At 37.0% G+C, this 27,771-nt stretch overlaps 1 protein-coding gene across 34 annotated transcripts in view; it reads right to left on the bottom strand.

Annotated features, from left to right (window-relative positions):
- RIMS1 (regulating synaptic membrane exocytosis 1) overlaps nt 1-27,771 on the bottom strand; it is a 356,593-nt gene that overhangs the window by 30,942 nt on the left and 297,880 nt on the right. For 24 of the 34 annotated variants that reach the window (XM_076333069.1, XM_076333034.1, XM_076333035.1 and 21 more), the window contains one exon: nt 16,293-16,525. The exons of the other annotated variants lie outside the window; for them this stretch is intronic. In XM_076333069.1, coding sequence (XP_076189184.1) covers nt 16,293-16,525 — 233 coding nt within the window. The remainder of the gene's footprint in view (nt 1-16,292; nt 16,526-27,771) is intronic. 34 annotated transcript variants of the gene reach the window in all.

The following is a 27,771-nucleotide window of genomic DNA, read 5'->3' as shown; positions in this document are numbered from 1 at the left end:
TGAACACAGATAAAGAGTAAAAGATGAGAAGAAAGTCAGGAGGTGTCATATCTGTCACCCTAAAACTGACATCATTCAGCCCTCCTTTTGGGACCAATCATTGATCCAACTGGACATTTCATTTGCCTCACTGTTTCTCTTCCTCACTTTTAAACTCAAATAAGTTCATGTTGTCCAAATATTTTTGCTCCTTCAGCAACAGATTATTTGCAATTATATGTGAAAAGTAATACTAATACAATAGTAAAAAAGCATAGTATGAATAAAAGCTTTAACATGTAAAAGTTATCCCCCCCCCAAGTAAAACTAAGATAGCATATTTACTGCTCATTATACCAGCACCAAACACATGGCAGCCCTAGAAGAATAACAGCACATTGCGGCTTGCTGTGCTCTCCGATTACCCTTTGAAGACTAAAAGCATTATCATATTCCCAGCTTGTAGAAACTGGCAGTGTCACATAATAGAAAAAAGTCAGATTTTTGTTAATGGTACACTATAAAAAAGAATATTATTAGTGAAAGTGCTTACATTTTTATCATAAACAAGGTATCACAGGACAATGCTGTTATTACATATTCTACTTGATTGATGACTATGTATGAAAGGGTTGGATCATGACAGTTGTGCTGAGAGCGCAACTAATTAGAGTTACAGTAAAATTGCAATTCACTGTGTCGTTTCCATCTACATGGTTATTCAATTTTTGGTTTGACCGGAAAGATTTATACCAATTACATAGTGTTAGTTTTGCTGATGTCATTTGCTTATCAGAAAAGGTAAGATATTTAAGGAGATCATCAGACATAAAACTGCGTTTCCTTGTTTCATCTGATTTGATCACATTTAAAACAATTAACCAATGGACTTCTTAAAGGCTTTTCATGGCAGTACTTTTCTTCTGAGGCTGACAATCTCACTATCCTTTATATAAACATATTAATGGCTCCCTTCATGCAAACAATTAATACAAAAATATAAAATAGACACACACATATATGTAACTCTTGATTAGCATTCACACAGAGACTTAGAAAACTCTGACTTTACATCTGCAACCAAATCCTGCTGCTCTTATGGATGCTGAGCAATCAGCAGAGCAAATGAGAGAAACTGCTTATGAGGTAGAGAATTACTCCATCTCAGTAAGATCATTATCTGATCTCCTACAAAAATAGCATCAGAAAATTTAAGACAGTCGTATCAATTAAAAAACATGCCCTATTTAAAAAGTGGTAATTTCATTGTAAGTGTGCCAAAGGCACTCTTGAATTTGTAATTTGAACTTTGCTATCATGAAGCAAGATGAGGATCAAACCTGGTGCTGTGACACAGTTTACTTATTGCATGCCAAGCTGCAAGAACAAGAAAGTGTCTATATTGCGTAGCTCAGCAGTTGGGCCATTTCTTAAGTAAGACCTCTTCTATCCAGGCAACTCTGCCATGTGCCTCTCCTCTATGCAAGAGGGGCAACAGGAAACCTTGCAGGATTCAACTACAGCAGATGAAGGATTGGGGCAGCTGAAGCCCTTGCTACTGCCAGCCTTTGAAGGGGAACCAAGGAAAGGGCTGGGAGCAGAAAGAAAGGGGGCTGTGCACAGGCTAAGTAGGACTCAGCTCACTGAATTTTATGTGTCTGTAGATGTGGTACTGGAGCTAGTCGTGCCAGGCTCCTTTTAGAGCATATAGAGAGAAACAGACATTTTAGGGTGCAGTTCATTTTTACTATCTCAGATATTTACTTGAGGATGGATAAGCCAGGCACAGAAGCGTACATTTCTCTCTGCTGGCTAGAAAGAAAGCCTGAAGTGATGAACTGACACCTAGTTTGTGGACACCTACACTTGCTCAGACTAATTCCACTCTGTGATTACAACTCCTGGTCTGCTTCTTTGAAGAACGGAGCCTCTCTAGCTGTCATTGGCAGGGTTCCCGCTCTCTATCCCACAATCCCTCTCCAGCTCCAGAAGTACAGCTCGTACCATATAGGTGTATTGAAAAAGCATGATGTGAGACACATGAACACATGGGATTCCTTGAAGAGATAAGCAGGATAAGTGGGAATTGGTGGCTGGAAGATTTGTGCTCAAGTCTTTCTAGACGCAGCCTCAGATTTTTTTTTTTTTTGATCCAGAGCAAGTAAAGCAGTGAAAGCAGCTGCCACATGCAACCGAATGGCACCACATAAATGAAACAATCCATGACGTCAAATATTCAATCACCAGCATTTGCACAGGAAGATTTGTTTCTGGGCCACAATGACTTGGACTGGAGAGGGGCTTTTTGCCCTCTTCAGAGTATCGCCCTGACCAAGTCAGTAAATTTTAAGTGGTATTGCAGTAGCCTGTTACAATCTTGAGGTGATTACTGGGAAAAGTCACTCTTCTGAATATTTGGGGAACATGGTCAAATGTTTAAAAACACATGCTCCAAAATAAATGCGAGACAATTTAATGGACCTGGGATTTTGGCCATGGGCAAACTTTGGACCAGAAACTACTATGGGGCTGACTGGGAAAGCCTGAACCTTGGCTAAAAGGGGAACTTTGGGACCCCATCAAATTTCTTGCCTTTGTTTCCAAGTTGGCCATAAAAACGTCTATCCCTTTGAGACAGAGAATAGGGTAAAGGCCTTTACCCAGGCATGGAGCATAAAAATGCTGCCTGAACAAAAATAAATAAAACTGTATTTGCAACTAGGTAAGTGCTGGTAAAGTAAAACTGTGAACTGCTACTCAAACCCACCACAGTTTCTATGTCACCTTCTCAGTCACTTTTTCTCCTGGATTACCCAGTCAATGACAATGGTTCATCTGTTAAGAGCTTAGCCCTGACCTGGCTCTATAATCCCTGCATAAATATATCAAAGTTGCCTGTTCCAACACGTGCTAGAGATGCTAGATCTCTTCTTCTTGTGATATGAGCCTGTTGCCAGAGCTGTAAATTTTTTTCGCATCACAGGAGAAATAAGTGCAATACAAATGCAACTCAGTTCTGTCAGACCCCGCTCTTGGAGTGGTTGTGCCTCACAAGGGCCATTACTGAGATTCCAGAGAAAGAGTTTGGTTACTAGATTAATTGGATCCTGTGTGTGACCTTTTTTAAGTGACCACTTCACAGTGCTGTGGAGTACCTCTACCTAGGCAGAAGAACCTGGTTCTTAACATGGTATGCCTCTAAGGTGAAAACAACTCACTCCTTCAAAACGTTTTCCTGGTAAATTATTCCTTTCCTATCAATAAATACTAGACTTCAACAGAGTACTTTTAGTATGCAAAAAACAAGCCAACCCTACTGTGTATATACCCTGGAGTTTGTTTTCAATGTCCCTTGAACATCTTCTCCCATTAATGTTTTAGTCACTTTGGAGTCCAGACTGAAGAAAGTAGATGAGTCTCGTCAAAGAAATCCCCCCACCCTGCCCTGACCATGAACTCTAGAAAAGAGCTGCTCAGGCAGGAGAAAAGATGGTTAGTAGGATAATATTTAAAGGGACAGTGATGGGTAAAACTGATTTACTTTTATACATAAATCCTAGGTCACATCTATACCTAATTCAGTGTTTCAGTCTGGCCACGCTCTGAGAGAGAACACTTTGTACCATCAAATCTAATGAAACGGCAGAGCTATAAATAAAGCCATCAACAGCCATGTGAAAGCAAAACTAATCAAAACAGCAGCCCTGAGATTCCTCCCTGGAAGAGCTTTTCAGATATTTTAACCTGCTTTATAAACAGGAAATCCATTTGCATGGACCTGTGTTAAGATAACGTGTCAATCTGACAAGTTCTGTTCTGAGACTAGAGAAATCATTACAAATAAATGGATTCCCAAGACACTGATTTTTATCCCAAAGACACAAAAGCCACCATTAAAAAAAACATTTTCAATACTGTTTCACACTGATATTTTACAAGCACCATTTAAAATTGAAGTAAGTTACCCAGTTAACCCAAGCTTTAAAAACAGAAGCTGGGTGTCTGTTTTGGGCAGCCACCCTGTCTTATCTAGCCACGAAACTTCTGTGCTTCACAAATCACAGAAGCAAAGTAAAGCAGAAAGACAACTGCTTCCTCTAGGCTTAGCATTAACCCCCTTGGATGATTATCATCTGACCACACTCAGGAGCTGTAAGCCATGAGGAAACCGGAGAGGAGGCAGCAAGAGTGCTCAAAGGAGAGTAAAGCAGGTTTCTCCTCTGTAACGACAGTGCGAAGAGGCAGTATCTCACATTGCCTTCTCATACAGACTCCTCTGTCTTGGTTTCCTTCTTCAGTAATATCAGATCTTCCATTTTTCAGAATCTAGCAGGAATGGGTGGGCAATTCTGACTGGTCAAACTTCCATCACACAGGGAATTTCTGCTGGGATTGCCAGACATTTAGAGCTTCCCAGAAGAAAGACATCTCATGTCTCAGATTTCTTGTAAAGCAATGCTTTTGAAGCTAACAGGCACCACAAACTGATTTTTTGCAATATGAAAAATGACTATATGGGTAAATGAAATAAAGTATATATGAGTGTCTGTCTGTGAGCATCAAGGACTTTTATAAATATTAAGTAATTTCAAAGCAATTCTCAGTAACTTATGAGGATAAACACACAACAGATCATCGAAAAAAATACTGTAGTTTACTCTTCCGGTTCTTTGAATGTCTTAAGTCTATGACACTGCAGTTAAATATTTGTAGACTTCAGTCTGAAAATCTAAACAGATTGTCAAATTTTAGTAAATTCAAGTAAATTCAGTAAATTCAAGTAAACTTAGTAAATTGAAATACTGAGGTCTAAGTAAGTAACCATACTGAGGTCTGTACAACAGGAAACGGTAATTCAACTTCAATATTGCACAGTATTTTCATGCCTTACTTAGAGTAAGTTATACCAAATAACTGATATACGTAGCACCTGACACTGCAATAGAAATCAATACAGATTTAAACGAAGTTAACATTTTACACTATTGGTCCCTTTTGGAAGTTATATGACCATCATATTCTAAAAATGAGCAGTCATTTCCATGGGATAAACCCCACTGCCCATGAGCAGTGTTTACACATCAAGTGCAAGCGGATGCTACTGAAGAGCCAAGCTTTGTTCTGAAGAAGCACAAATTCACCAGGTGCCTCAATCCCTTTTTTCCCCTTCTCTTTGTGTATCACAGTGGTTGGCAGGAAGCAAGTTTGGACTAGCAAGTAATATGATGTGCTCATTTTCATCTCTTCTATTTCTGTTCTATTTTAAGACTTGCCAAAGTGGTTATTACTTAGTTAATTTAATTTATATGCCATCTAAAGTATGGAGAGGACTCTGGGCAACAAATGTTATACAATCAGAGATTAAATTCCTCTGTCACACCGTTTATATTCGACTGCTGCTCCTTCTCTTCTTGAAAACAAAGTCAACATTGGACTGGCCAATAGCCCTGGCTAAGCAGATACGCTGCCAGACTGATGCATGTGGGAAGAAGCCCAGTGAATGCCCCTGTTTATCATCTGTCCTCTCCTGTCCTGCAATGCTGCTGTCATCTGGGTCTCAGCCAGCTGAACCCAACCCCCCTTCATGATCTGTAAAAAGTATTGATGGAGGGAGTTTCTTTTTGGACTGTACCTTAGGTGTGCTCAGAGAGAAGATATGCTGTGCAGGGTGGTTGTTGCCCAGACTCTTTCCTATTCATATGCAGAGCTCCTACATGGGGAAACAATGTACCAACATGGCTCTGCAAAGCTGGGTGAAATTTTTCTTCTGAATATTTTTTTCAGAAAAAAAAAGAAAAAAAAAAAGGAGGTTCAGCAACACTGAAATATTTTGTGAACCACTACCTGCTCTATCTGATGCTATCAGCATTTTTTTTAAAAATGTCATTCATATTTATTCATATTTAAGGAAATACTCAAGCTGAATTGTGTCCTTTCAAGATGGGTATCATAAGCTGTTTGATTTGAAATAATTTGTCATCCAACTTAATGACCTGCCAAAAAATTTGAAAATTATTTTTAAAAGAATCATATGAACATTTTTTCATAATTTTACTGATTTCTGCATATTTCATTACTTATGATATGCAATTCAGAGTATCTAAGGGCCATTAGCTATATTGCAGACTCTATTAGTTACATTATAGATATGTATATAGATTTTTTATAAATCCATTAACGTCATCAGCTGCAATAAAAGCAGCAAGCTTTTTTTTAATTATTATTATCATCATCATCATTATTATCCTTATTATCCTTGAAAATCTCTTAAAAACACCTGTTGATCCTCTTCTTTGTCTTAGGTTAGGTTTACCGCTTTTCAATTGGATTCTGTTGCTAACAGTTGTATTCTTAGCCAAAAAAAATTACTGAAAAATCCCTCAAAGCGCACCTTCACATTCACATGTAAAAGTGCTAAATAAGATGAAAATAGCGTCTCTGAATCTAATGCTTCTTTACATTCAGCTAAATGCCCTTTTTTTAAACTTAGCCCACCAATATCTTATCATCAGTGTATGACTACCACACATTTTTATAAATGTTTCATAAAAAAAAACTTTAAGATTTTAAAAAGTCAGTTACATTTTCTAAAAGATCCAGAATTAAATAATTTCTTGCCCCTAATGGATTTAGAGATATGACACTCATATTTGAAATACTGTTCTGGAATCTAAGAAAAATCTCTGCCCATATTTAGGTGCAAAGACCCACTTTGTCCTTGATTGTAGCTACACTGAAGCTACAAGCAAGCAAGCAAAATATTAAAGGTGAGCTGTAAAAGGAAAGAGTGCAAAGAAAATTTCAGTTGTGTGTTTGCAGGGAAGAATTAAGTATAGTTTTAAAAATTTTTTTAAATTATTGTAAATTCTTCAGTTACATGAGAAAAATAATACCACAAATAGTTTGTAAGAAATACTATAATGTACTGACCAGATTTCAAAATTTCTCTTTCTACAAAATATTTTGATCTGCTCTCTGGAACTCTATGTTACATTTACTAAAAGTATCAGAGAAAAGGCCATAGGGTGAGAATCTGCAAAATTCAACAAAAAATGATGACATTAACAGAGTCTTGAGCAGCCATTTGAGTAGACGATTGTATATGACAAGTCAGTTCTGCCCAAGCTTCAGCTAGACACTTGGAACAACCCTGTGAAGGAAATACTGCAGATCCAACTATTTCTATTCTTCCCAGTTTTAAACTAGATAGCCTGAGCTCTCAAATCAATACTTAAAAATTGAATGAGTTGTTTCATGCTGAACAGGCTATCTCATTCAATCAAAAATCAAAGTTTATGTTAGTTAAGAAAAGGACTGCTTTGGAAAAGAAAAAAAAAATAATTTCAGGTCTGTCAAAATTAAGCTAGATCATCTGACTCTAAACAGAGGGGGCTTTATTCTTCTGTGAGACAGGAATTCATTCCTGTGCCACAGAATATGAGTATTTTTCCTCTGGATGACTGCAGGTACTCTAAACCTTTCTTTCTACAAAATCCCACAAGTTCCAGAAAGCTACAAACTGTGGACCTGATGAGGCAAGAAGTATATGAAGAGTAATAAAATTCAAGTTTAAGGCTGACATTCTCTTACAGATAGGCATTTATGTAGAAATGTTTAATGTGAAGATAGTAGACTTTTTTCCCCTCTTGATAGTACTTTGGCATTCCTCTATTTCCTTTTTCTGTCATAATTTTGATATTATTTCAACTCAGTGTTTATACTTGCACAAAGTAAAACTTGTGAATGCAGTGTGAATCAGATGAAAAAGCAATTAAAAATCCTCTTTAAACAAAGCTTAGTTAAATACAGTCAGAATTATCTCACTGTAGTCTTTCTATAAAACATTTCATAAAAAAATACAATAGAAACATAACAGTGAAGCTAGACATTAAATACATTTGACATATTTTGAAATTATAGTTCTACAAGACATGGATATCATAGCTTAGCTAAAATCAAGATTATACTTTTGGGAAGGAATAAATTCTCCTAAACCACATGCTACTTATATATTTGAAATAGCCCAAAGTACAGTTATTACTGCAGTAATATCTCTGTTAAAAAATCTAGGGAGAAAGTGCAAATAGACAGAAAAGCAAATGAATACGTTTGAGTACAAGTCAACCAACTACATAACAGGAGACAAAGTCAAAATTTATATTTCAGGAAAAAGGAAAAGAGCTACACGTAACACTAACTCAACAGAGCGGCAGGACTTTGAAAATACTAGCCCTTATTAGGAAATCTTTCGGAAGATGAGTAACTGGAACTGAATTATGTTTCTGTTAAGGGTAGTGAATTCCTCAGCTAGACGGCAACAGTAAATAAAAGAGAACACGCTTACATTCACTCAATAGTTTCAAAGAATTAAGTATCATTACTAGAACAAAGAGTTCCTCTTACAAAAATAATCAGGTCTTTTTCTTTGGTTTTACTATCATTCTTAATCCATTTGTTCATGTGGGATCGGTATGAAGCTTTTGCTGGGTTCAGGGGGGTGCTATTTGCTGCCAGGGTGTCAGATTTAGAGCCCAGATCCTGTCACCATCCCTAAGGCACCACTACCATCCCTGCTGCTGTACTACAGACTTTTTTTAGATTGGCTGAAAAGAGAAATCCATCTTAACGTCAGTCCCCCTCCATTCTTCTCTTTGTGCAACAGAGCCATTGTCCTCATAGATCACCACAACTATGCAAAGCAAGCTCTAATGGCCTGCTCCGGGAAAAATAACAACCCAGATTGGAATGACTCTCACGGAGAGAATATTGAACAGCCAAACAAGGCTAATGGTGAGCTGCAGGATGGACCACCACACTTCCGCTAGGCTGCAGAAAGTTACTTTTCAAGTACATGCAGTCTAGTGTTAAGGAAAAGATTTGCAAAGTGTGCAGACTTAAGGTAACAAAACGGAGGTATCTGTAGGTAAGGAAGCTCATGTGTAAATGCTAAGCATTCTTGCAGAGATAAACGCCCAATGCAAGCAAATACTTGGAAATGCTCCTCTACAACATGGTGAACAACAGGTGAATTACAGAAGACTGGGTAACTGTACAGCTGTAAGACTCATAGTAATTCTGACTTCCGAGACAATTTTCTGAATCTACTATTAGAAAATTTGAGATCTTGTAGCATTTCATCTGGATGAACAGGAGATGGCAATACAAAAGAACAACATCAGAAAAGAAATCCTATGAAAACAGCAATGAGATATTATGCTAGATAAGAAACAAAAAAGGTCTGTTTCATCCCTAGCATGCTAAATGCTTTGAGAGGTTTAAGATACCTCTCTGTTCTGTTAGCAAGTTTATTGTGATTTCGAGACAAATACAAAATTTATTCAGAACTGATTTATACCCATTTGTTCTTATACCACAGTTTCCGATGGTGTTACCCTTTAGCTTCAAAAACTCTTCTTCCTTTTTGATGTTTACTCTCACTGCATTCTTACAGAACAATCATACCCCTGTTCAACCTTCATTTTTATAGCCTGAACAAATCAGGCAATAAATCATCCTTCAAGGTCTTGATTCCCACAAACATCCAGCACTCATTTTCTTGAATGCTGAGTGACCAGTATTCCAGATGAGCTGTCAGCTGTGCCTCATTCAATGACGTTAACATTTTCTTAGCTCTCCAGGGAAACACCTTGCCTGATGCACCCAGGATAGCATTTGCCTTTTCCCTGGCCAGATCTTATACATAGCTTTACATTCATCCTGTGATTTTTATTATACCCATGTCCTCCACCTGTTTTTTCTAGATGACAGCTCCCAGATTGCATCTGGAAATCTTCATTAGTCATTCTGAAAAGAATGATCTTGCAATCTGCATTATCACATTTTATCTGAGTTCTATTATTCTGGTCCTCAAGTTCATCAGTCCTTCCTCTGTATCACCTAGAAGTGACGTACTTTCCAAATCAGTATCATCAGCATATTCTAGCAGCATACACACTACACCTTATTAAAATATTAACGAGATCTGCTTGTGTTTTTTGTCTTAGAAACACAACCAGTAAGCACCCTCTGGCTCTTGTTTTAATAAAACCAGCCGATGCCTCCCTCCTAACCAGTTTCTTCCTGACATCCAGTATTCCTTACTGATCTCCATGCTTTCCATCCAGTCTAATAATAATAATTTATTGAAGTCTAGATAAAATAAGTCTTTTGAACTTTTGTCTAGCACTCAACTTTCTTATCAAATAAATGTAATTTTTTAAATAAGCACAATTTCTTTCACTACAGTAATAAAAAAATAAACTCAGCGGTTATGAGGTAAAAGAAGCATGCTCAGAAATCCATCCTTGTCATTGTTTATAACTGAGACTCAATCAATCAAAATGAAATGGGGGGTGGGGGGGGAAGCGCCTGAGCACTGCAAGAAAAGATTGTCACGATGCTGGTAAAAAAGTAACAAAATTATGGAAAGAAGCAACGGCTTTCTCAAGAAAGGCAACAAACAACCCCTCCTGATCCCAAAGGCCTCCACCCTCCAGCTTATTTTATTTCTGATTTATTATCTGCTTTATCTGTCAGTACTACCTAGACCTGTATAAAATCTCTTGTTGTATCATAAAATTACCACAAGGATAGACAGAAAATTACCCCTGCTGGCATTACCAAACAAAGACTGCGAAAATGAAAAACTGAGATTTTTTTTTTTTTTAGCAGTGTCTACTCTGAAATGATGTAGCTCCAAGCCTGGAAGATTGCTTTACTCTGCTTAATTTCCATGTTTCCAAGCAGTGTTATTTTTACCATCGCATAGTGGTGCTTGCTAACAGTCACTAAGTACCTCCAGTGAACCATCATACTCTCCACGACTAGAGGACATTTTGTGTAATGGATGGGGTTGCCTTTTCTAAATGTGTACCTAAACTTCGGTCATCCAACAAAGCAATGAAAGAAAGACTTCTTAAGATCACTCTTAGAAGGTGAAATGTGAGGCACTCAACCAGATGAAGAATAAGTGTTCTTAAAGCTAGAGTGAGCATACAAAAGGAGCACAGCTATACTGTGGCGTACAAGATTATCAGGACTTCACTGCTCAATGACAATTTCCTCACTTAGATGATGGTATCTTTTCTGAAATCAGGAATTTGGAATTTAATTCAAAAGAACATACAGAAAGCCACTTCTTTAATGGGAAAATTACAGGAAATTACAGAAAGTGTACTGTAGCCAGGAATTCCATGTGAGGACATGTGCAATTTTTACATAGGGAAATACGTTAGAAGATTCTCACGTGGTTTTGCTCAGGTTGCCAGTTACTTCCTGAGTGAAGCGGTCAGACACTTAAAGATTCCTTCCAAGTATCCAGTTCACAGATGCACATAAGTGAACAGAGTCTTTTTTCTCTCTGTTTTCACCTGGTGACAATACTTGATTTCCGCTCCACTTCAGGGTACGTGACCTCTCTCTGAAACGTTAATGCCTATGGCTTCATTTCAGGATGTTGACGTTAAACTTCACAAACAGGAGATGGGCAGCAAATAACTTTGGTTCTTATGTAGAAATATCTCATTGTGGTTCATACCATAAACGTGGCAAGGTATTTCCATTTAGAAAAATGACCCATATCAGTGTAATGTGAGACTGGACAAGCTCCCCATTCTTCCAAGCTCCTTAGCTCTCCTTCTCTGCATCTCTTCCGCTCTCATCTGTTTTGAGCCAGTAATGGGAACAATATACAATATCCCAGGCAAAGTCTCACCTTTTTCTTATATGAGATCACTAATGTTTCTCAAGCAATGTCAATGGAAAACTAGTCAGAATACTGACGTTAATGGTGTTGAGCACCTTGGAAAATAAAAGTAGTCTCAAATAAGTCATATTCGGAAAAAATAGAGCCCATTTCTCAAAAGGCTCACCAGTCGCATCCCTGGTAGTTTTATTCATATTTATCTCAAAACTGGTATTTTCAGTCTTTCTATCTGTACTGGTTATCATGTTTTGGATATCTTAATTAAGTAAACACTCCCAAATTATTCTGCAATTCCTTTTAAAATCTTACTCTTAATGCTTTTGACAGAAAAGTTGGCCTCCATTAGAAGTGGCTAAAGAATGAAAATCCTCTAAGTCCTTCAACAAAACAAACAAAAACACAGCCAGCCATCCTGTCCATTTGCCTAAAAAAGAAAAACCCCTCTTGCTGACCCAGCAGGCAATTGCATCAGGCTGAATACATCATAGAGATGTGACACTACCAACTCTCTGATAGCAAGATGGTGAAGATACAGTGCCAGAATGGTTGCAAAGCACTGATAGCACTTAAAACGAACAAGAAAAGTGTGCTCCTACTAGCAGATGACTTTTCTGAACCCCTATCTGCTGACCAGGGGTCAGAAAGCAAAAGGGAGGAATCCTTTTGCCTTCTTAAGGCACACATCTGCATGTACCAGGAGAACTGAGAGAGATCCAGGGATGGGAATACTTCTGTTTATCTGAGACTGAGTTTTTCCTCTTCTCCAGAACTCATCTCACTGGTGATACCCCTACCATTACCTCCATCCACTTTGAAATGTATTGTTATGTCTCTATTTATGGTATAAATTCTGTAATAAAACTCTTTCCTCCTATGGTAGCAGTTTTTATCTCCTTCAAAACAAACCCAGAACCCCAAATCAAAAAGCAGTATGATCAATGCTGTCCTCAGTCACTCATTGGTTGGGAAACTATAATATAAGAATATCTGTAGGGGAATAGTGTTATGTCACAAAATCAAGACAATAGATGATGATTTCCTATCATAATCTATTTTCCTATCATTTTCCTATGATCTAAAGTCTAGTTGCTGTAATTATTTAGAAAATCTGCAGTTATAGATTTATTTTGTATATATGTATATATTTATTTACAAAAATTAGGCTGGCAAATAAAAGTAGAAAAGTTAGATTATAACAAAAATTGTACAGAATATGCCTGGAGCTATCTTCATTCTTCTGTGGTCTTTCTGGGGGTTTTCCTTCTTTTCTTTTTCTCTTTTCTTTTCTTTTCTTTTCTTTTCTTTTCTTTTCTTTTCTTTTCTTTTCTTTTCTTTTCTTTTCTTTTCTTCTTTTTAACTGTGATAGCATAAGCAGAGCTGGATTTTCATTAGGAATACTGCCAGAAGATTACAAGCTTTTTTTGATGATCTATAAAATCCATCCAATTTGTGGGCACAATGAACAAACCATAGTAAGGATTTTGTTATTTCAATGAACAGTTACTAGAAGTATTATGAAATCTTAAACGTAATCGAAAGGAAGGTGCAGCAGAAAAATATCCTTTTCCTTGCAGATTTACATAAAAATAAAACCCTATTCTTTCACTGACAATCTTATAAGGCACATATTCAGAATAAATATTTTCCAACAGCACTGAACAAGGGTGCACAAAATAATGTGATTACTAGTCTTTCTAAATCTAACATGCAAGTGGATCTGCCCCATATATACAAAAAGGTCCATGTGTGTATATATAGACACATACATGCATGCACAGGCTCACACACACACTCCTTTTTCAATTGAAAAGAAAAATCAACTCTTAGAAATAATAGCTACCTAGTAGCAGTTTCATACACATCACTTCTGTTTTTACATAAGATTAAACCTGTGCAGTATGCTAAAAGCAAGAATTAGCTACAAAAAGTTGAATTCAGCCCTTATTGACCATTTCTTCAAATGAAAAAATTTTACTGGTTTTGAAGACAGTGGTAAACTAGAATTTCAGATCTACATGTTCCACAAAAATACAGAACTCCAATTTTCAAGAAATATCTGACCTTGTGTTTTATTTCTGATCTTCTACTTTCAGTTTTGAGACACTAATAACTATGTACATCATACGTACCTGACTTACAATCATGCAAGTCATAGGAAAAAAAAAAAATTAAACCGACCAATTCAGGAAAATCTATGGAGGCTACACATACATTTCTGTATTTTTTTATACTTCCTTTAAAATACATCCTCCATGTCAACAGCACACCTTCAGTTATTGAAGATCTGTAGCAGAAGTTCACACCTGGCACCACTTTTTGCAGGCCCATACACCTCCACACCAGTTTTAAAACTTCAGAATTTGGCTATTAGAACCGATTTTCACATAATCAATTTTAAGGACCTAGCTTATATTATATTGTCAAAACAGATTTGTTTTTTTTAATTCTCAATAGTGGAGACATTATTAAGCTACTTAGGCACAACACTTTAAAATGAATTAGACCTTTTTAGATTTCTCCTTCCCTCTTGTACACTACAAGAAGGAAGGAAAGTGGGTCCCTGATTTAGGCCATGAGTATTTAGTCTCCAACAATGGATTTTCTTTGGAAAACCTATCAAGTCTCATGTGTATATTGTTCTAAAAAATGCATTAATTCAACTCACTGATTTCTGACATAATTTAACTAAAAAAATAGTGACTGACAAAACATGCCACATTTTATTTGCTCTGCTTATACCACAGATAGTACTGCTTATCTGAGCCACAGTAAGGCAAAGTAAATATCATTCCCAACGCTGTTTTACAATCATGAATAATACGTAATCATACTTTTCATATTTGATTTGCTGTTTGAGTTTCATTATAACTTTAGGTGCTCCATTCCTTGCAAAATTCCTATTGTTTTCAAATTTACATCAAGCAAAATTTGGAGAGCTATAGTAGCTCTTTCTATGAAGAATGGGAACATCTGAGCTTTAAATAGATAATGCTGAGAAGTGTTTGGAAGTCACAGTTTAGATTTTAAGTTCTTTACTAACTTCACTGAGAAGAGTGAGTTAGGGCTCATGCAAGGCAAATCATCCTATGTTTGGTAGCCCCCTGTGCCTTCCTCTTAGGTATACAGCCCCGGTTCCTGGTCAGAGCTGGACTACTGAGTAAGATGGAGCAGAGATTTGCTCTGTCACAGCAATTCCTATTTCAATGAGATTTAGGAGCTAGAAAGGAACGCCAGATCAAACCACAAAAACATTCTGTAAAATACTTAAAATATTTTGTTCTTTATAGTAAGTGGAGTAAAACATCAACCTAACATCCTTTCTATAATACAATACCACTCTTTATTACTTTAAGAGCATGTCATTGATTCTGATGCATCTAAAATAACACCTTACTGTATACAACTATCTATATTCTAGTCTAATATTCAGGCAGAGTGCATTTTTGAGCAACACGATATTAATTACAATTCTGGGTGTCAAATATGCCTACTACATCTATCATTTGGTCCAACTGCAAGATTATATGCTTTCTGGCTTAAAATTCGTAAATGAGTAGTGTAGAAAAGTATTACAATCTTTTTGTTAAAGCTGACCAAGCTTTACGTTTTGAAAGAATCACTTCTACTGCTCATCTGGCAATAAAAGAAAACCAAGGGAAAAGGGTGAGATATTTGATGATATAAATAAACAGTATTTTTACTTACCTTAGTTTAGATTACCCTGACTATGTGAGAGGAGTGCTGCAATATGCGTGCATTCTATGCTAGGCTGAAGCTTTTCCTCTTTCTCTTCCTTCTTTCAGTAAGAAAGAACCCTTAGGGTCAGGTCCTGCTCCCACTGAAGACAAGAGCAAAAGTCTTCACTGGGGTTCAATAGGAGCAGGACAGGGACTTTAAACCATTTTTTTTCCCCTTTTGTATCTTTCTGCATGAGCTTTTGTTCCTTCAGGCTATGCAGATATGAAGCTTTTAAGATTTCTGAAGTCACAATAAAGAGTTGGAAGTCTTATGTTCCTAATGAAGCATCATGCTGTCATCTAATTTATCTGAAATCACTGACCCCAGTTTGCCAGTGTTGTTTTTAAAGAAAAAATACTGGATTTACTCTTGACTAAGAAATCAAAAGTAGTTTTTAAAAACGTATTTTTTTGCCACTACAGGTACAACCTTTTATCCAAGTTACATAACTGCCATTCATTTGCTCAGATTTCAATTCCCCCATTCGTACTCAACTCTTCTGCTAGAAGAAATTTCCTCTACATAAAAAACTGCTCTTAGCCAAACCATTATCCACTGTTGATAACCACATATGTCTCTTTGCATTTCCTTGCCTGACTGTAAACAAGGCTTCTAAGAGACAAAAACATTTTTCATTGATCAGGACAGAAAGTTGTTATGGTACATATTCTAAAAGGCATTTGTATATTGTTTCTTGCAGATGCCTAATGATCAAAGAAAATTAATACCTCAAAAATTTATTCACAGCTGGAAAATCTTCTCTCCTGAGTGGTCTATATCCATATACATGTAACACAGATGCCACAGATGAAATAATGGTAAACCACGTTTGGCGAGAGTCCTGTTTCCGAAGACCGTGTGTCTCACTCACCTGTTTGGCTAAGTTGAGATGTGCTTCTGCTCCTTCGAGACACTATGGCAACCACTTTGGCACTAAGGCTGGAACGCCTTTTCTTCCCACCTGTTCCAACCGTGCCGACAGCCGTGTCCGACTGACTCCCGTCATTGTGCTCCAGCTTATACATCTCTCCGCTCACACTTGTGCTCTTAGTGATTCTCCCTGAAGTCCCCATCCGTCTGCCTTGCATTTTAGGAGTAAATGTACTACAGTTACAAAGTAAAAACAAACATGTTAATTTGTCTGTGTAACAGCATTTCCAACCCCCTTTTTTTTAATTAGTAAATTAATTTTAAGTCTTGATACATTTTAATTCATTTGGTTCACAAATAGAAGGTTAATTTGATGCTCGTCAGACTATATATTTCCAGCATTATAATTTGTTCTTCACTTCTTCGAGGGAAATAAATAAAATGAACACTTTCCCATGTTTTTCAGAGTGACAGAGAGACACGCAACATTTAAAAGTCACGTGGAGCCTTCCTGTCTATATCCCCAGAATACAGAAAACAATAAAAATACAATTTTACGACCAAAGAAAATGAGTATGGGCCATGAGAATATATGTAGGTTAATACACGTATCTTATCGGCACTGTTCACCAAAGCCTTAAGACCTAATAGATATGAAGATATCATCTTCTATATTTTCATACTTCACAGAAAGAGATAATATAAAATGTAGCATTTTTTAGGTCTTCACTCTCTCACTTCTTCAAAGGTAAATGCAATAATCACAGTATGAAGGCAAAATAATTTTGAGGCAAAAAAACCTAATAACCCACTAGAACTTTCATTGATTGACAGAAAGATGAATCACTCTGTCAGTTCTGTTTGATTTTCTTTAGCTATCATATTGCATTTGAATGTTTCTATACAAATCCTTTTTCTGCTCCTGCACATAGAGGCTGGATAAAGCATTCAGAAACACGCTCTAGAGAACAATCTCAAATACACACAGGACATACTAATACACAGTCCTAATACTGCTACAACCAAGTGATGCCCTAGCTGTAACAGCAATATGAAGTTAGCTGTCACTCTGCAGAGACCCAGAAATTTAAGCTGCAGCCTGACTCACTTCAGATGTAGTTGTTAAATCAGCCTAGTACGTGGGAAATTCCTTGATCTTGTATTGCTGATTAGTAGACCTACTGGCAACATACTAATTTTAGTGATTTTTTTTCAGTAATTCTGTATTTTGAAGTCAAATTTTGAATTTATTTGTTGAGGGACAGTCCTGCTGTCCCTCCCAGCAGGCTCCCTTCCCAGTAGATGTGATGGACTGCTCCTCCCTCCATCACCCTAAAATAAGAAAGAGAAGGGTTAGAGGCGCAGGCTTCTTTATCTCACGGCAAGTTTCAGACAGCTAGGAAATCTTGCCAGGGAGAAATGAAGGGGTCTGTGGGAGAAGAACTGACATCCTGTGACTTCTATGGATCTGGGCCCTGCTAAAGCTTACATCAATCCTGTCCAAAGACAGATACAGGAAAGTATAAAATGATGTATACCTAAATTATGTTTTACTGACAGTTACCAAGATTTACTAACGTGTCACTGTCCTGGTTTTGGCTGGGATAGAGTTAATTTTCTTCCTAGTAGCTGGTACAGTGCTGTGTTTGGGATTTAGGATGAGAACAATGTTGATCACACACCGATGTTTTAGCTGTTGCTAAGTAGTGCTTACACTAGCCAAGGACTTTTCAGCTTCCCATGCTCTACCAACTGAGAAGGCTGGAGGTGCACGAGAAGCTGGGAGGGGGCACAGCCAGGACAGCTGACCCCAACTGGCCAAAGGGATATTCCATATCACATGACGTCATGCTCAGTACATAAACTGGGGAAAGCTGGCCGGGGGCCACTGCTCAGGGACTTTCTGGGCATCGGTCAGCGGGTGGTGAGCAATTGCACTGTGCATCACTTGCTTTGTATATTCTTTTTAAATTATTATTATTACTACTACCACTATTTTATTTTATTTCAATTATTAAACTGTTCTTATCTCAACCCATGGTTTTCTCACTTTTACCCTTCCAATCCTCTCCCCCATCCCACTGTGGGCGGGGAGTGAGTGAGCAGCTGTGTGGTGCTCAGTCACCGGCTGGGGTTAAACCACGACAGTGACCATACGTAAGAGCAGATAAAAATAGACAGTATTTTTTTTTAAAGAAGCTGGAAAAGTAAAGTCCTTGAATAGACAACACTTAATAGAAAAGTCATTATCAATCTCTGCATAGGCATTTAACTGTGTTCAGCACTTATGATCTGCTCCTATTAAGTTCAGATAAAAAAAACCAGCTACCACCTTCACACAGAACAAGGTGCTGTGATGCACTGAAGTACTCAAGAGCACATTTTAGTGGACCACCTGAGACACACTGAGCTTAAAATAGGTTCTCTCTTGTTCCCTCCTATGACTTCAGTGACTGGCTTTTGGATTTGCATGGCAAAAATGGAAGGACATACGTATTTTGACGTTTCTATGTAAAATTCCTTTGTATTTTATTGTAGATATCGCCTAGCACACCCTCCCTCACATGTATGCAACCACACACACGCACACACACATATATTAAATCATTCTAGGAAGAACTTTAACTGCCCTTTTTGGTCATTTTAAAAAGACCATCTTCCATAAATATGTAAGTATCAAGGAAAAGGTTTTGTGTAAGGGAAACTAGTTCCATTCACTTAAAATTAATATAAAACTGAGAAAAAATGCCCGAAAATATTTCCCATTTTCAAACTAGAGACCGATTTTCTTGAGGGAGATAAATATTAATTTCTTGGCTTTATATAAATCATGTCCCTAATAAAGTACAGGTGTTTACTCCATAGGCTACATATTCTGCTGCTTGTTAAAGTTGCAATGATTACTAAATAACGATATTTTTATTGTTGTTCACAGAATGCAGTAACCTCAACTTTACAAAATATCTAACCTAGCAGCTACTTTTGTTTCAAGTAATACAGATTTCTTTCTTTACCTCTCCACAAACACTGTAACATGAATAAATATGATTTGGGATTGCTACATAGGAGTCATTATTCTTCAAATAGCAAATTAATTTAAAAAAGCAGTGATGAACATCACAAAATTCATGCTGAATCTTCTGATAAAAATATTTTTCTACAATTTGAGAAGATTTAGTGAAGTTTATCTTTCTTAATTTTGGGGCTGGATATTGGTCCATAGCTCTAGCACAGAATTCTGGCTATGGCCAGAGAATCTTAGGAAATGTTTTCTCTTTAAGAACGAGTGATGTTACTAACTTGCACACTTATCAAGAAAACCTTAAAACTAGAGATCAAATGTACAGTGTGATAATACTGTCTCAATATGCAATCAACCTGCATCATTAGCTCGGAGTGCTGTCACACAATCCCTGTATTCAAACAGAAACTTCAATCCCTAATTCAGTATATCAGGGCTTGCCAACATCATTCCTACATGAGCCAGTTTCCAACGCCGAGTCCCTTTTCCTCCTCAGCTGAGGAAACAAGGCCCCAGACTCGTGCCCATAGGGTGCTAGAAGGCAACACCATTGACTGGTTTGCCTCTCTAGAGGAGAAGACACTGCCATTTCAAGCAGAGGGCAGACCAAAAGTACAGTCTGATACTTGGAGAGGGCAGAATCACACAGGCCTCATTTTCAGGGGTCCTACTTTCTACTTTGATTAGACATGGATAATTCCTTTCCACATGGATAATTCCCTTCCACCAGTGCTTGGAATTGGACTTCAGTGACTATTCCTGCGATGCTGATGATGCCCCCTACTCAAAGCTTTCTGTAGTCATTTTGTTCCCATCTTGAGCCACGGAGATGTTGTCAGTTCTGGAACTCTTGTGTTTATGCATCAATACTTTAGTAAGAGAGAGGGAAGAAACTGAAAATACTTCTTCTGAGAGCATCTGTTGACATTTGAGCTACATTGACATGTACTTTGCTGCCATGCTAATCTATAAATGTATCATTTACAGCAATAAAGTTTAATGGACTATAAAATCTGCCATGCAATTAAAGAAATAATTGTTTATCATACTATTGACTTTGCTCTACCGAATTTCAAGTGTTTATGAATATAATAAATATTAATCTTACGATGGTTTTATGTCAGTCTTCACTTTTTTGTACAACGGAGCTGAAATGCTCTAATCTCACATTATTTAGGAGACAATGATGTCCATCAACTGAGAAATAAGAATTGATAGTATCGTAACTTTAGGAAAATCCCATTTTTGATGTATTAATTCCCTAATTCAAGGACTATGAAGACTTTCTGAATAATAGATAAATTGCTTTTTCAAAGACACAGATAAATTTCAATTTTCATTCTTTGTGACAGGTAGAGGGACCTATAAGATTCACCTTAATAAAAAAAAGATTGAGATATTTGGAATTCAGATCAATCTTGTACTTGTTTTTACCTTGCAAATATCAAGTCCTACTTTCCTAGGAAATATGTTCTAGTGTCCTTCTAGTAAGAAATAGCTATTAGTTTTCTAGAAACAGGCTCAATGGGATAGGACCAAGGATCAAATCCTACAGCTGTCCAATACTTCCCCTTGTCATAACTAAACAAACAGATTAAGCTTCCTTTGCATTCATCTAATCCCTGGGCTAGTTTATTATTTGACATTAATTGGAACAGTATCAAAAGAACGGGCATTTAAAATTCAGTCGTCTTATACCATGTAGCCTGAGTAGCCTTAGAACACAATATTTTTCCATTCCGTTACTGGCTATCACTTGGAGAAATAGGTCCTAGCTCACACTGTTACTTTCTTCAGTATCATTAGAGTTTAATTTAAGAAGCACAAAGAAGCAAAAGACCTGCATGAATCTACATATATCCTTTTGCACTTAACCCTTCTGATAATAACATACCTAAAATTTTATTTTCCTTTACTGGACTTGCTGGGATTACTGACACATTCATTTAAATGCAGATGCAAGTTTTTGTAGGCCTGTGGCTAAAATTGGTAAATTATTAAGTTATATTGTTGATTCAAACCTAGTTATCATAACACAATAAAAAAATACAGTTTTCAGTAGCAGGATAACCAAGAGTAACGGATTTCTCAGTATACTCGATTTATTTCTAAATGAAATAATTCACTACATTCTTATTTAAAATTATTTTACCATCTTTAGCAATTCTTTCAATGACTAGTTCAACAAAAATCTTATGCTATTTCTAATTATTGGCATAATTATTTCTAATTATTGCCATAACAACATCATCAACGTGTATATTAAGAATAGTTACAGACAACCTATCTGTGCCTCTGTTTTACTTCACAGATATTTAGCACGGGAAAAGAGTCACTTGAGGGGTTTGGTGGGTTTTTTTTAATTTTTTTTTGGTAATTGAAGTAAAGCACCAAAGCCAAAAGCCCTTTGATCCCAGCAGGAGCGGAGCCGCCCCCGGCCCGGGCTCCCCGGAGCTGTCCTTCAGCACCGGGGCCACCCACTACCCCCGGGCTCCCGCAGCAGCCGGGAAGCCACCGCTCCCTTCGCCAAGGGAAAACCGCTTACATTTTCCTGCCAAAACTTATGCAGTGGAGACGGATCCTAGATAAAGTGGTATCTGTACTACACAAGGCAAAATCAAGGCTGTATTTACATGTCAGACATCAGAGTTGTGAAAGAAGGCAGCACTTTCAGTTTTGCAAGCTGCCGCTACCTGAAAGTTGTACTTGTATCTGTGGGAACGAAGAATGAACTATTAAGATAAAAAACTTACTCAAAGAGTAGTTTGAGTTACAATCTGCCATAAAAATTAAACCTGAGGTAAACTGTATAAAATGAACACACTACAAGGACATTGTGGATTATACTTGCTTATATTAAACTACAGCATACACAACTATATAGAATTGAAACAAAGGCAATTACATGTATTAAGTCATTGTATATCTTTCTACATACAGATATCTAATACATATATTCAAGATGCATAAAATTATACTGGACAAATTATTTGGATTAAGAAAATCAGTATATAGATATACACTCAGTATTTCTCAGTAACTACATAAAATACCTGCCAATAGTACATATTGCCTGAAAAAGAAAGATAGTAAGACACAGGAAGCTAGAACAAACTTTGCCCATAAACTCATCTATGTAATATCTGGAAATATATCCTTTTAAGGAAAAAATCTTAAGTGATTAGCCATTGCTAAAATTAGAGTATTTCCTTCATTCTCTTAGACTTACTGATGATTTATAAAAAAATACTTTAGGTGTTTATTTTCATGATCACTCATTTTTACTCCATCCATTTTTCCAATAATGCAAGCCATGAGTAAATAAATAAACCCCTGTATTCCTTGCTGTATAGATGATATTTTAATATAAGTTCTTTCCACACAGTTGCAGTAACTTGAATCTTTCGACAGAATCCCTGGCCTTCACCAGCACAAGCTAGTAAGCTTCCTTTCTCTGCTGCTGAATGCAGAATCACGTACTAATTCATAGCCCCTATGGCACCCTTTTGCAATGAAGTAGCTCATGAATACTAATAACCTAAACATGTAATAGTTGTGGACCAAAGGGAAGATGAGGAACATTACATGTCTAAAAATAAACTAAGTCTTAGTTGTGAAAGAAGGCAGCACTTTCAGTTTTGCAAGCTGCCGCTACCTGAAAGTTGTACTTGTATCTGTGGGAACGAAGAATGAACTATTAAGATAAAAAATTGTTATTAGTATTATATGATATATAATTAATAAATCCAAACTCTACTTATCCACAAATTGCTCTGCCAGTCTTAGAATATAAAGCTGTATTTACATAAGATATATAACATTTGCTGCAAGATTAATTACTGCACAATTTATGGCATTTCATAAATTAATTCAAACATGGTGCTTTACAAACCAAAGGACAAACACATATCCCATATTAAAATTCTCTCTAGTAAGTCAAGAAACTTTTTTAGACCATAAAGAAGTTAGTTGATTCAATGGAATAATAATTTTGTACAGTTTGTACCAACTGGAATTACATATTGATCTAACATGCACATCGATCATATATTAAATCCATGAAATGGCTATTAGCTTCAGAAAAAAACTCGCTTCTCCTGTAAAGTCACCATATTAGAGTCCTATCAGTGTATTAAGATAGTTGAAATTCAGTAACTCCTGTAAATTATATCTGTTCTTGCCAATATTCCTATATTATAAAAAAGTGCTACTCAGTGAGAGAGATACTGCCTCTGGAATGACAAAGTCCCAGCCCCTTTTTTGTTCAATGTGTAAACTGTCACTGAGGAAAGGGTTGGGGAAGATTTTATTACAGAAGTCTCCTCTGGGAGCTTAACTGGTTAACATCCTACTTTGGAAGATCAGGAAATTTCCATGGTGGAATATAATATCAGAATCTGTTTTGTGAAAATGCCTTTCTCAGTAACACACTGACCAGTGAACTGTGCAAGTTTCACAGCTCTGACAGATCTCTATTTTTTTAAACTTATAAAGCTAGCATTTCTCCATGAAACGAAAGAATAAGAATTCAGAATCTAAGTCTGAATATTACAAAAGATGAGCAGATTTTAACTACTTTCCAAGAATATTTCAGCAAGTTAATTTATATTCTCTGAAACAAGCAGAGCAGTTATCTCTGTATGCAGGAGCCTGTGTGTCTGCCTGTGCATACCCATGGCACTATCAGCCTGAAGCCAACTAATCACATGAATCATAAAATGAAACCAACAGGAAAGCAGTTAAGTTACTGCAGGGACGCTGCTCAGGGTTAAGTATTGCTATTAATGCTGATGTGGACAGGCTAATGGGAATCAAAGGGCAAACAGCTCAGTTGAGCCAAACTTGACTGCAAATAGCCATGTATATATTAAGTTATAGTGTACCAAACATAGCAAGCACGTAAATGTTACATCTGTAACAAGAAAATAGGTATTGGGAGGGGGGTGTATGACAAATACAAAAATGTGGAGTTTTTTATACTCACCACTGAATGGAGGAAACTTTCTTCAGTAGCAAGAAAGCTGAATTCACCAGTTTTTCTTTCTTTGTATAACATTCAGCAATAACATATTATTCTCCCTGTTACAACATGCTGTATTGCTTTTTCCCCTCCAAAGCACAAGGTACTGAAGTACCTGTGATCTGACTGCTCTTCATGTAAAAAGGCTACATCATTGATATGAAAGAGACTGCTCACTGCTTCTTTACAAAAGTAAATACTAACAAGAGGCAACAGCCACAAAATAGGGAATGAAAGAGGAAAATCTGAAAGGCTAAATGGAACAGTGGAAGGACAGGACTAACAAAGAAAATATAGAAAACATTTTAAAAAAGATAAACTGAGATGAAGATAAAGCAAGTGAGAGCCACTCTGAGGTCTGAGCCATGGCTAAAACTATTTTCCTACATTTCTTCATTCTAAAAATAACATATACTGCCTGTTAAAACCATTAGTGTAATGTTCTTATACTAAAAGTTTATGAATGATATTTCCTCTTAATCAACTGCAATAATTAAATGAAAAACCAATTAAAATAATTTTTCAGTCTTTTTCAAATCATTAAGAAAGGCTGTTGGTAACGTGACAGTTTCTTTGAAAGAGGAAGCATAATTAGATAATTGAAAATGCACAAGCAATGCTCCATAGTACCTTTTTCACACACAGATGTTCTGAAGGGATTAAAGACTCCATCTCCCTCCCTCTCTGACAGACATATAAAGCAGTTCATTATGATGGGATTTGAAAAAGTCATTATCTTTAGATAATGAATAATTAGAACATTAATTACTCTGGCTTCACCTTGGTTTTGTACATAAATGACCTCAGAACCAGAAGTTTCCATCTGTAATATACTTTTTGGGGGTAAAAAGGATACATTATATTTTTTAAGCGCTTAGCTTAACTGTTTTCATATATCTTGCCTCCATGATAATAATTTAGAGGCTATTGCCCTCTATTTCCCCCCCCCCCAAAGTGAAAGTTGTGACTCAGGTTACATCAGCGTGCTTGCCCTTGCCCCAAGAGAAATCAGCTAAGAAACATTATTAATTAATCCGCCATACGTGTTCAAAATGTTTCTCTCTTTAATGAAACTGAAAAGTGCACTAGTTCATGAAACAGTTTTGGTGTTCAGTTTTGAGCTGCAGTGATTTGGGTAATCAGAAACAAAGTAGGATTGCCAATTTACTTGAAGTATTGTGGTGGATGTTTACATTGTGGAGATTTTAGATGCAAAATGCCAGTCAGTTATAATGTTACTGGCTTGCCTGTTAGTTACATCTATTCTTCAAATTTGTCAAACATTAAAAATTCAGGTAGGAAGTTTCCATGCCTGGTTTCTGCCCAAGGTTGAATTTCTTCTTTTATTTATTCTAAGTTGCAGCTGAAATACCATGACAGATTGTCTGGTCCTTTTGGAGGAATTCAAAAGAAAAAAAATCCATATTTTTTATGGATTAGGAGGAGGGAAGTGATCGTGCCCCTGTACTCAGCACTGGTGAGGCCGCACCTCAAATACTGTGTTCAGTTTTGGGCCCCTCACTACCAGAAGGACGTTGAGGTGCTGGAGTGTGTCCAGAGAAGGGCAACGAGGCTGGTGAGGGGTCTGGAGAACAAGTCTTATGAGGGGTTGTTTAGCCTGGAGAAGAGGAGGCTTAGGGGAGACCTCATCGCTCTCTACAACTACCTGAAAGGAGGTTGTAGCGAGGTGGGTGTCGGTCTCCTCTCCCAAGTAACTAGCGATAGGACGAGAAGAAATGGCCTCAAGTTGCGCCAGGGGAGGTTTAGATTGGACGTGAGGAAAAATTTCTTTACTGAAAGAGTGGTTGAACATTGGAAGAGGCTGCCCAGGGAAGTGGTTGAGTCCCCATCCCTTGAAGTATTTAAAAGACATGTAGATGCAGCACTTAGGGACATGGTTTAGTGGGCATGGTGGTGTTGGGTTGACAGTTGGACTCAATGATTTTAGAGGTCTTTTCCGACCTTAATGATTCTATGATTCTATGTTTTTTGCTCCAAACTTTCCACATGATGAGGGGATTGAACCCACAGCATCAAACCAGAATAAACTCACATGCAACAGGCAGCATATGATCACCAATGAAGACACGTTTGAAGTGACCTGTCAATCATCACATAAAAGCTATGGGGCAGAGACCTGAAGAGATTCATTTCCCAGAGCTGTAATTAACTAGCTGAGCCAAAGTGCATCCTTTCTCTTCCTACAATCACCCCCTCATTCTCTAAACAAGTTCTAGCTTCTGTAACAAAGACAATTCGAGTTCTAAAGATGACCAACTCTTTGTGTGTACTGTCTTCATTTATCCCTGGAACCGGCCCATATCATGCACTGATGGAGGCAATTTCCATGGAGAGAAATGCAAGACTAATTAAATGAGTATGCCTACACACAAAAAAGCCAGGCTTACACAGGCAGGCTTGGTTCTACTATTTCCTGTCTTTCAGCACTTAGCTTCACATTCTTCATAGTCTTTTCATATAAATTTTGTGGAAGTTTTCTTAGGTAAATATTCTTTGTATTACATAAATTTCAATTTAGTACTTTATGTCATTAAAAACCTTCACATGTAAGCAGTAGAACTGATTTTAGTAGTATTTTATTCATATATGCAAGCAATAATGCTGCTATTTTTTAATATATTTTTTATTTTTAATCCTTCTCCTGATTTTTTAAAAACATATACATCAGTCTAAGACCCATAAGATATTTTTTTGCCTTCCATTTTAGGCTACATTTTTAATTAGGTGAATTTTTATAAAAACACATTTTCTTCTAATATATCAAGAACTGAATGGTGAACAGCCGTAAACTTAACAAATCAGAACGGTTAAGTTCTTCCTTTCTGTTTTCAGTTGAAGTACTGTAGACTGACGGGGTTTGGTGATTTTAAATTTATTCTGACAGCTCTTCAAGCCAATTTGCTGGTCATTCTTCCATTTCTGGTCATTATCAATTTCAGTGAGTAAAATTCAGTGAATCGCTTAGCCAGCCAAACTTTGTTAAAATTGTAGTTTTCTGATTTTCTACATCTGAGCAATTTTTATTGATGAACTTAAACATACCTTCACTATTCTGGCTGAACTCTTATACTTCACTGTGCTTGAATTTCTCTTCCAACTACTTGTAAGTGATATTATTTGGAGGCACAGAGAGTAACCATAAAATCATAGACTAATGCAAAAGATCACTCTCAAACCAAATTACTATATACTCTCTTCCAGCACTTGTTCAAAAGAAAATAGTCCATATGGTTACTATTCTGTTACTATTCACATCTCCTCTTGCTACAAAGACATGGAAGTAACACAGGGACCGAAAGCTTCCTGTAAACAAACTAGCTCTGGAGTGAGAAGCCACAGAGCTGCACTTAATGGCACTGTGCCCAACCTCACGAGCCCCAAAAGGCAGGACTCCTGGTCTGGACATAGCAAGTTGCT

This window comes from Aptenodytes patagonicus, chromosome 3 (assembly GCF_965638725.1).
Source record: "Aptenodytes patagonicus chromosome 3, bAptPat1.pri.cur, whole genome shotgun sequence".
In the NCBI taxonomy this organism is placed as follows: domain Eukaryota; kingdom Metazoa; phylum Chordata; class Aves; order Sphenisciformes; family Spheniscidae; genus Aptenodytes; species Aptenodytes patagonicus.
The sequence above is the reverse complement of the archived record's forward strand: the minus strand, read 5'-3'. Positions and strand labels throughout refer to the sequence as shown.